Raw genomic sequence first — 10,930 nt, 5'->3', positions numbered from 1 at the left:
CTAACACGCATATGTGATGTAAGTGTCTCCATTTTTCTCTAATGCTCTTATACCCGTTGATAGAAATTGGATCAGAATTACAAAAAGAAAAGTGTCAAACTTGCAGAACTTCAAGGGTCTGCACTTTCCAATGCCCAAAGGTCTCAATCCTCTCACAAATGACCAGATGACCTCAATCTTCCTCCCCACTCATTTATAGGCAACATGCCTTATTTCTTCAATGAACTAACCTAACTAACTAATGTAACTAACTAACTAAATAATGGGTATTTTATTTATCATCACTTAGTTAATAAATGGTGTTGGCACACTTTCCATTTGATCGTCCAAACAAATTCTCATCTGTCCTCCCAAATTAAGCAAGAAGTACAAGAAATTCATGATAAAGAAGTAGGAACCAAAATGCTGGAAAAACTTAATTATTTTGCATCACATTCTTATATAACAGTATATCTGAGTACAGAACAAACCATTCACCATTATGGCTATGATAATCTTTCCTTAGCAAACCTATTATAAAACAAGGGTGAACATATGTGAATTGTGGAAGGCTTGTACAATATAGTCCTTGAGAAGCAAGGTCAACCTGTATTCTTCATCCCTGCAGCAATCCCATTTATGGTGATAAGCAAAGCATCTCTGATCTTACGGTTGTCATCATCACGTCTTAACCTCTTGAGTATCTCCACCTGCAACATGTTCAAGGGATTAAGGAAGGGAAGTCTATTCTCAATTAGCCTCCTCAAGCTCCTATTATTCTGCTGAAGTTTCTCGTGCCCACTAATAACCATGACAAACTTTTCAGCTGTCATGAGCTCACTTCTTAGTTCATGGCCAAGCTCTTGCCTCTCCTTTGACACAAGGACTTCATCATAGTGCTTGGCTATAGGAATGTCAGCTTTCCCCAAAACCATCTCAATAAGATCTATGGTACTTTGAAAGAAGGGCCATTCTTTGTACATGGCTTTTAGCTCTTCGGTGTAACCTTTCTCGCAAGCTCCTTTTAAACCTGCTCCGACTCCAAGCCAAGCTGGAAGAACGAATCTTGTTTGTGTCCATGCAAATAACCAGGGAATTGCACGAAGGTGTCCGATTCCTACTGAGCTCTTCCTTCTTGTAGGGCGGCTACCTATGTTAAGGAAGCCAAGTTCTGCCTCTGGTGTGGCTTCATGGAAGTAGGCCAGGAATTCTGGATTTTCATACACTACATTGCGGTAACACTGACAACTGATGTTTGAGATCTCTTCCATGACATTACGCCATTTTTCTTCTCGGGGTGGGATAGGTGGACGAAGGGTTGCAAGTAGTACAGCTGTTGTGTATATCTCAAGTTGTCTAACAGCTATCTGTGGCAACCCAAACTTAGCCTCTACCATCTCTCCCTGCTCAGTAGACCGAAGCGTTCCCTGCAATGCACCATGGAAAAATAAATTTGTTCTTTCAAACATGCACCAGTAGTAGCATATCTAAAATTCAATTCATATGTTTACTGAATGCTTTGACAGCCTAAAAGTTGTCAGGAATACTGAATGTTGTCCAAAATTCAACATAGACTAATAGTGTCTAAACAACAACCGTAGAAACCAAGAATGCATGGTGAGTTTCTACATTAACCATGTCTCCACCAGCAGTCCTATAGTCCAGATTGCTACATCACTTCCTTGTGATCATGAGGATCAAGTCTCTGAATCAATTAATACCCCAACACCTCAAGTGTGTAGCAAATCATTTACAGTTATTGCTTCGAACTACTAGTTTCAATTTCAAACAGCAAACTTTTCAAAATTAATAATAATACAAAAAAAATTACTCATAATTTTAAAAGGAAAATGGGACTGAAATTCAGGTTCTCAGAGATACTATGCAATTATGCATAACCTACCATCACAGAGCCAGGGGGTTGGGACTGAATAGCCAGATATGTTGGGCCACCACCACGACCAATACTGCCTCCACGACCATGGAATAGAGTAACCTTTATTCCATAATCATTGCAAGCAGCTACAACATCCTCCTGAGCTTTGTAAAGTTCCCAAGCAGCAGTAAAGCGACCAGCATCTTTACCAGAATCAGAATATCCAACCATAACCTACACATACAATTTATAATACTATCGATGAGTTTCACAAAATAGACATAACAAAAAATGAAATGAATCTGATTAAAATTATACCTCTTGATGTCCATTATGGTTCTTAATGATGTGTTCATGGTACCAGTCTATTGATAAAAGTTTCCGGATAACTGAACCAGCTCCTCTCAGGTCTTTCACAGTTTCAAACAGAGGGACAACCCGCAACCTATTGTAAACATGTCAGTAAAATTCAAACATTCAAACTATCAAGGAGATTTTTAAACAAATTATCCAGAAAATTACCGCAAACTCATCAATCATCATAAAGCATCGCAAAGTTTCTTTTTACCCAGCACCCTTAATTGTTGCCCGGTAAAATAATAGTGCATAAGTGCGGCATTATTTCCATTCTATTTTATATGATCAGGCTAGTCCTGCAATTTAATCCCCACTACTCAATTTCCAAACATTTTGACCAGATAATCAACCTTAAGTTACTTGGATATGACAAGTGCTGAAGTGCATAAACGTAAACCAAATTTACACGTATTTGTGTTTAGCTAAGATGTAATATACATGATAAAACGTTGGTTTCAAGTTTTTATTCAAGAAATAATATTACCATAAAGATATAATGGACAAATAAATTTTTTCATCTCAGGCACCACTTTGATATACAAGTTCCACCTAAGGTTCCATACTTACGTTCCACCAGGACATGCTTTTCCCAACTCCCCAATAGCAGCAAGCCGTGCATCCTTCTGTAAAAGCTCTACTGCAAGGACATCACTTGCCTGAAAATATAAACCCATGATTATCAGTGTGGATACCACTTTCATTTCTTTTAAGTTCTAACACGATACTATTACTATGTCCTTCACAGCTGTAGAGTTGAAATGCCAAAAACATATTAGATAACAAAAATATATATCAAATGGCAGCTTGACAGAATATTGGGAAAATAACATGCAAAATCAAATGTCCAGAATTTAAAAAGAAAAAAGAATGAGTTGATGATTATTAAACCACGTATTTTAGTACCAAACAGGCCAGGCGAAACTGGAATCTACAATTGATATTGTGCAAATTGTATGCATAATTAGTAATAGTAGCAAATAATTGTACATTTGAGGCCATAGAGATCACATAAGCTCCAAGTGAATCACTCCCCAGTTCAGCGGCAATTCGGAATGTATCCAAGACTTCTTTAACATCAGGATGAACCTAAAAGAAAAAAAATCAAGATACCAATCAGAAATAGCCAGGAACATTTAACAGAAAAAGAATTAAACAACTACTGGTAGTTTAATTCTTGGTTACTTTAGATAAATAAGAATGTAAAAAGTATAGGTAACTTTGATCTGGCAGTCACTGGTCACAATATCATGAATGAGATTTGAAAAGGAGAGGAAAGAAACAAGTAACAATACAAAAAAAAAATTATCTTTGGAATTGAGCCATGCTCAAACTGAAAAATTAACTCTTGTATCTTAGTTTCATTTTCAGAAATAACCTTAGATTTTGGCTTTGGATTATAAATGGGGCATATAAATAAGATTTTTGTGCCATAATTAGAATATGAAAAGCATACATTTATTTAAAGCCTAAATCAAGGTATTTTATTTTTCTATTTTGAGTAAACATTTTGGTCATCAAAATGGTCTTCCAATGTCATTTTTTCATCAAATAGGGTTGACATCAAAATTAGACATTGGTGAACTATTTTGGTGTATATGTCATTCAAGGAAAAAATTGAAGACACTTGTATTGTATCAATTACTTTTGATGTTTACTCTTTTTTTTTTTTCAGGATTGCCATAGAAAGTTCAATACTGAATTTCTCAGTGTGTCAGTAACTATAATTTGCTCAAGAAACTAAATTCAGAATCTTGACATGAGAATAATACCAAGGCTCCTATTCCAATTTTCAACTATAAAGATCACAGTGTTGGTTTTGGAACTAGTCAACATTCAGTTAATCATAAAGAAAAGTGAAAAAAGAATAGCTTCAATGTTCTACACTTTAACTACCATATCAACTTTTTTCCTTTTCTAAAATACAAACCGAAGCTTTCAAACACAGCTTGTCAAACAGATGCTTGGTATACTAAAAACTCTAACCATCTCACTCACCTCTATACTAACAGGAACAAGAGGCCTCTTCCCTTTAAGTTCTCTTGTTAAGAAGTCCAACTTCTTTTCTTCATCCCATTCACTGTAAGTACCCATATCTAAGTACTGTGTTATTGCATCAAGTGCTTCTGCATGTCTCCCAGATTCCTGTCATAATGATAGTTTCAGGTCATCATTGATTATCCAGGCAATAATAAACATACAATTTAAATCATACCTGACGCAAGTCAAGCTTCATTAACACCATTCCAAAGGTAGCAACTCTACGAATCAGATCAGCAAGTCGACCATCAGCTAGCACCCCAGATCCACACGATTGCTGAAGAAATGGAGAGTTAAATACCAATCATGGATAACCGTTCAGGAAAAATAAGAGAGGAGAAAGAGTACCAGAGATTCATAACAGAGGAGCAGAGGTTCCAAAAGCTGATCAGATGTTTCATAGTAATCCAAAGGATCATAGTCACATGCAACATCCTCAAGAAGAATTTCTAACCGTCTACGACTTTTCTCAAGCTGAATAACACATGGCAAAGAAGATGTAGGCATTTATTAGATTGACAATTTAAAATTACAACAAATAATTGTCAACGGAATTTACTTAGAAATTGTCAACATGTCCTCGCGCTCAGCTCAATCAGAAAATTATGTAATCTGTTATTTAATTTTTAAACTAGTGTACTGGCAATCATTTGAAACCTTTACAAATGATGCACAAATGCCAGGAACTCATCAAGCATGTGCCACAGTATAAAGCCAATAATATCAAAGAGACCAGCAACATGAATGCATAATTTCTTTTTTCTCACACAATGAAAAGACATTAAATACCAGCGTTGATGCAATCATTTTTTTTTCAAGTATTTATCACCAGAATAAATTAGAAGCAATACCTTATCCTTAACATTCCCCAGGACAATTCTATAAGGAGCAATTCCAGGAAGTTGAGGAAGCATTGGCTCCAAAAGCTTTTGAAAAGTGGACTTTCCTGTCTGGGATTCTGCATACAATTTCTTTTGACCAAGTGCAGCTGAAGAAGCACTGGAATTTGCTGAACTTGTTCCTGGTAATCGAGTATTGGGATTGGCAAGTTTTGATGTAGTTGAACTTACAGAAACCCCACCATCCTATCAATTAGAAAATATATATTATCAAATATTCTATGGAAAATTCAGAAATATCAAAATCACAGAATTGATCTACCTTGTGATTGGATTGCATGTAATCAGGTGCTGGAATGTCTAGTCTGGGATGCCGAGATTCACCATTTTCTACGTGAAAGAATATGTCCAAACAGGATATGAATTAAAATATTAAATACGTCACCATTCCTCATGTGTGACAAAATATAAGTTATTTTAGGATTGGAGGGATTCGAAACATTTATTTCTCATGCAATCATAAAGTAATATTCCTCAAATGATCATTAGAGGTAGGAAGGAGAAAGGAAAAGGAGAAAGTAATATTTTTCATGTGGTTCTAGGAAACAAAAATATGGACATTACGGACATATCACATATAATATGCTCAAAGAATTAGACAGAAACTTTTAACATCATTATTTTGAAGATACATCTTTATTTGTACCAGCAATAGAAGGTAAATGAGCTCTAGCTGGAAGTTGTGTTGGAAGTGTGAGACTTCTATTCGCAGACTGATTCCAATTCTCACGGCGATTCTCATGCTTAGCTTCTGCAGAGGAAGTGACAATCAACTCTTAGATGCAGATTATAATAGTATCAAACTGGCAGTTGATGTTAATCTGTTATCATTAAAGATAAGAACCAGATTCAGAGAACACTCCCAGGAAATCACACACAGCTCTCAAGTATCACCACACACTCAGGAAGTTGGACTCAATCTTAAATTAGATGAGATTTAACAATGGATTAGATGTAAATGTGCCCCGTCCATTCTTAAGTCCAAATTTTTGGACTAATAATTAAGGTTGCTGCTCATATATCTAACTAATAATATTTTTTTAAAATTGGAATGATTTTTAAAGCATTGAAATCATCTTCACAAGGAATCTATGTTACTTTTGAGAATCAGTGTTTGGTGGTCTTATAATATAAAACAATGATGAATGTCCATTGGCATTTGGAAGGATGTCCCCAATATAAAATTCAAAAAACCACCTAGAATTTCATGTGCCAATCTTGACAACCTATCACTGCACTGGTTCATGGATAGCTCAAATCTGAGGCTATCCACTTCCCGAATATAGAGGTCAATCGCCATCCATCTAGATAGAAGTGAAACATCTTTTGTGACCTGAGGAACAAAAGGAAAAACACTTAAAAAGAAGAACTATTAATCTGTCAAGATTTACAGGATTAAAGCAAAATCAATAAGATAAATGTTCTCTGCCAAGAAATCCAACCCAACATTGGTTAAATTACTGACAACAGATTTCTATGATTGAACCAGTAAAGAACATATTGCCACCACCCCAAGAAAAAAAAATTGAAGTATTTAACATAATAATAGGCAGCTTATTTTTTTCCCCTCTACATTTATCCATGTTCAACAAGCATTAAATTTTTCCTTTACAAAAGCATACAAGACATGTTTAAACTCCAAAAATTAACAAAATTTTATCACAAAAGTATGATTGCACTACTGGAAAAGTTCTCACCTATTGAAGAGACTCTTCCACTTATTTAAAAAAGCAAAATCACTTAATAAAGTATAGATGTTAAAAATGTTCACCTTTGCTGTCACATTTGGGTTTCCATCTCTATCACCTCCCATCCAAGATCCAAACTTTATGGGAGTGCAAGTCAAAGGAAGTGGCTTTCCTGTATGCTGCAATGGAGGATAGATTGTATTGCAGATCTTAAAAAGGAATTTAAATCCAATTGACCATAAATTAAAGATGATAGACCTTCTTTAATGCATTGCTGACACGACGTAAATAATGAGGGACAGCTTTCCAGAGTGACTGCTCCACAATATTGAAACCTGGGAGAATTCATTGAACAAGCAGTTTCTTATATGCCAAATATAAATATTTTCTTTCACAGTGAACCAAGGCATGCAAGAGCTGACATATAGAATAATGAAGCAGCTTACCAGCTCTAGCTTCATCAACTGGAGTGGGTTTCTGGCGCCTAAGCTCATCTGTCTGCCATATTGAAGTTATCTCTCTCACCTACCAAATCGATTGTGAACTATGAGAGTAGAAGAAGTATTTCCAGAAGAAAAAAAAATATACAAGCCATTTCACAGTTAAAGGAGATCATTTCCTATTTAAACACAGTACAGAGGCTTTCTAGAGTGGAAATATAGTTCAGCAAAAGTACCAGATCTTCAATCACCATTTCTCGATCTTCAGTGCTAAGATCAGGTCGATCATTGTAATCCAAAAGATGCTACATCGAGGATGGGGGAAGTAGTTAGAGACAAATGCTTATATGACATTCTAGATTGAAAACTTCAAGCTTTTGGAATTTTTTCTATAGCAAAACAAGGTAAAAAAACTCACAGCAATTCTAATGTGTTTAAACTGTAAGGTTCGACGGTTAATCTGTGTGGGATGAGCAGTGAGAACAATTTCAACCTCCTGTAGCAACAGAAATAAAATTGAATTTGAAAAAGGAAAAGAAAGTGGAACTGGATTACTGATTGAAACACCAGCAAGATAAACATTACATTCCAAATTAGTAAAAAGAAAATAATGAAAGGTTCAAAATTTCTAATCTTAAGCATCACAGAAGTTAGGCTAAAAGATTTTATATAGTGCTCACGGAAGGCCGCTTTCACTTTCATCTATGCTTCTCAATCTATACAAATGGCATGTAAAGAACAAAATAAACCTGCTTGCAGACTGTGTCATAAAGTTCTTCTGGGGGGACTCCACCCTGCACCAGCTGGTTAAATATATCATCGCAAGATTTTGCAATTTGTGCCATATTCCCTCCTTTACGAACCCTGCAAAGATGGAATTTCTTTAAAAGATTACTCTACCTAGTACCTATTAGTACTCTGGAATTGCAATAAAATCTGTGCAAGACAGAGAATAAGGTTCTGTTAGGATAAAGTTTTCCATAAGCACTTATAAAAGAAGAAAATAAGGAAAAATGAAATTAAGTTTCCCCCATAAGCTATTACGTACGGGAGAAGTTTATTTCATTTATCCTTGTGATTTTCTTCATTTACAAGTACTTATAAGGATCTAAATATAATTATCAAGTAATGAGAGTAAAAGACTATATAATAGCTAGTTACTGAAATACCTATGGTGGGTCTCAGCTATACCCATCAAAGTAAGATAATGGCTGAAGGCACGAGCAAGGGTGAAAGCTTCTTCTAGTGTCATCTTTGATAACTCCGAAGCCAACTGCTTCTCAAGCATCTCTGCCATGTTTACAATACCCGCCTGCCTCATATTACAACCACTCTGCCAGAAAGACAAACATCAGTCAGTGTCACGTCTAACATTCTCATCACACCACAGCATCATCGCAAAAGCACGCACATCAAATCAGTCATCCCTTCTCACATGAACTCCCATGCATCATCATTCATGAAACACCAATGCATAATATCCCATAACAGTTACAAAAATACAAGACTAAATAGCGTACGTGTTATTCAATCATAAACCCGCATGTCCACTAAATTTATTGATTTTTACAATAACAACTACCTTATAGGTCATATCAATTATGATTTTTGAGGTGTTTTTCAATCAGCAACCGTCATGTATACTAAATTTATTGATTTTTATAATAAAAAAATTCAATAAAAATTAAACTCAAAATATAAATAGGCAACACCCCCCTTCAAAGTAAAAACACTAAAAACCACATAAAGCATTGAATCATGAAAGAAGAAGCAAAACAAGCACACCCCATTAGAGAAAAAAAAGTGGGGTGTGAAGGAAAAGAGAGAAAGGTTGGTGCTTTGTTATATCGGTTAGACCTGAGCAAGGACTCGAGTCCTTTCGATCTTGTCAAGCAAGTTGGTGCCAACTTCACGCTGGAGAATGTCATTGAGGAGATTACCAAGCAACCTGCAGTCATCATCGAAGCTCTGGAAGGAGATTTCCTCAGCAATATCATCAGTGATGTCAGTCATTGGTAGGAATGAAGATAGGAAATGGAGGAAGGAGAAGAAAGCAAGAAAGGTGGAGAAAGAGTGAGAGTGTTTGGTGTGAGTGAGTGTGAGTTAAGACATAGTAATTAAGGGTAGAGTGTGGGGTCGGTATAAAGGGTGGAAGGAAACAAAGAACATGTGGCAGGCAGGCACCGCGGGAACCAAGCGGTCGTTAGTTAGTGAACTGTGATTGGAACACACTCTAACTATTCTAGTTGCTTCATATTTTATGTGTCAGATATTACTAGTGTACTTTAATTTATCGAGTTAAAAATTAATATGATTCATGATATGGAATGATTGCTGTCTTAAATTCTTTTTACATATAATAAAAATTAAATATGAATTATCTCACTAATTGTTATATGTTAAGAAAATTTACACCACGTGAAGGTCAACCCTTATGTGTTGTATCATATGTATGTATATGTACCAAAAAGATAGATGTACCTAGAAATATGTATGTATGTAATTGTCTCTGATGTGATTCTACCCTCAAAGTGTCCCCCTCTGTTGCTTTCTATTTTATTTTCTCCCACTAAACCGTCCATTTAATCACCACCATCATTTCATTCAACTCACTTGGTTTTATGTGTGTTTTTTTTTTTTTAATCTCCAAAGGGGATAAAATATATAGGTTGATTAAATAGATTAAAAATATTGTTTTTTGCCCCCACACCCCCACCTCAGTCGTTATTAGTTCACGAGGAAAAGAAAAAGACTAAAGTGTACTATTCTTTTTTAATAACTACTTTGATTATCTTTTATTTATAAAAATTAGTAGAGATAGACGATATTGTCCTGCCTTTTTATTATTTTAATAAATAAAAAATACAAAAGGACTTATGTATATAAATAACTAGCATGATAGAGAAGTTAGCTTTTGTAATAACCTGTGTGATTGAGAAGTCATTTATAGAATCAGTTGAAAGATAAAAAAGTTCCAAAAAAAGTGTAAATCAAAGAAGGGTGTCTTTTTTATTATTAGTATAGATTATAGGTTTCTTTTCTTTTCTTTTTTTTATAAAAAATAATTTCCTTAATTTTTTTAATAGTTTTATTCTAAGTATATTTGTTTTAGTTTTCCTTTTAACTTTAAGAAAAACAAAAATTAAATAAAATTGAATTTTAATAAATAAAAAATATACCAAAAAACTTTCAAAGGTGATTTTGTTTAAAATACACTCGAACATTATTCCTCTGAGTAGAATATTAACTGTGGTTATTATTATTATTATTATTATTATTATTATTATTATTATTATTATTATTATTATTATTATTATTATTATTATTATTATTATTATTATTATTATTATTATTATCATCTTTGTAAAAACTAAAATTGTTAAAATTAGTTTGTATTATGATTTATTAATGAGGTGATATACATTTAAATATATTATTTTAACAATATTTTTGATATGATATTGCACTTGATCCCAGGTAGTCAGTTTCAACCAATTGACCACTACATGAAGGCACATATCCTTAGTGGACGAAGTGAAGCAGTTATCAACTTGTTATAGGCTCCATATAAATAGACATCAAAGCAGAGAAGATAAGTAAGTAACATTCAATTCACACAATATATACCTCAACAAATCAGACGAGTAAAGATAT

At 34.4% G+C, this 10,930-nt stretch overlaps 1 protein-coding gene across 1 annotated transcript; it reads right to left on the bottom strand.

Annotated features, from left to right (window-relative positions):
- Positions 1-391: 391 nt before the first annotated feature.
- On the bottom strand, positions 392-9,388 carry LOC114369607 (phosphoenolpyruvate carboxylase 4-like). The gene is made up of 20 exons (XM_028326838.1): positions 9,134-9,388; positions 8,446-8,609; positions 8,026-8,140; positions 7,695-7,772; positions 7,513-7,581; positions 7,283-7,361; positions 7,095-7,171; positions 6,920-7,015; positions 6,346-6,481; positions 5,795-5,899; positions 5,411-5,478; positions 5,101-5,334; positions 4,598-4,723; positions 4,425-4,526; positions 4,208-4,354; positions 3,200-3,298; positions 2,780-2,868; positions 2,174-2,300; positions 1,883-2,089; positions 392-1,406 (listed from the first exon to the last, which is right to left on the bottom strand). The coding sequence occupies exons 1-20, from the start codon at positions 9,287-9,289 to the stop codon at positions 582-584; spliced, it is 3,099 nt and encodes a 1,032-aa protein (XP_028182639.1). The 5' UTR covers positions 9,290-9,388; the 3' UTR covers positions 392-581.
- Positions 9,389-10,930: the final 1,542 nt, after the last annotated feature.

The sequence above is a fragment of the Glycine soja genome, chromosome 10, assembly GCF_004193775.1.
Source record: "Glycine soja cultivar W05 chromosome 10, ASM419377v2, whole genome shotgun sequence".
Taxonomy (NCBI): Eukaryota; Viridiplantae; Streptophyta; class Magnoliopsida; order Fabales; family Fabaceae; genus Glycine; species Glycine soja.
This window is presented reverse-complemented; position numbering and strand designations above follow the sequence as displayed.

Bases quoted from the DNA above. Each gene is read 5' to 3' on its own strand.
- LOC114369607 (XM_028326838.1), bottom strand. From the start codon at position 9,289: ATGACTGACATCACTGATGATATTGCTGAGGAAATCTCCTTCCAGAGC. The intron at 8,141-8,445 runs GTATTTCAGTAA...CCATCTTTGCAG, and splicing joins ATAGCTGAGACCCACCATAG to GGTTCGTAAAGGAGGGAATA. The intron at 4,355-4,424 runs GTATGATTTAAA...TCATTATGACAG, and splicing joins TGAAGCTTGACTTGCGTCAG to GAATCTGGGAGACATGCAGA.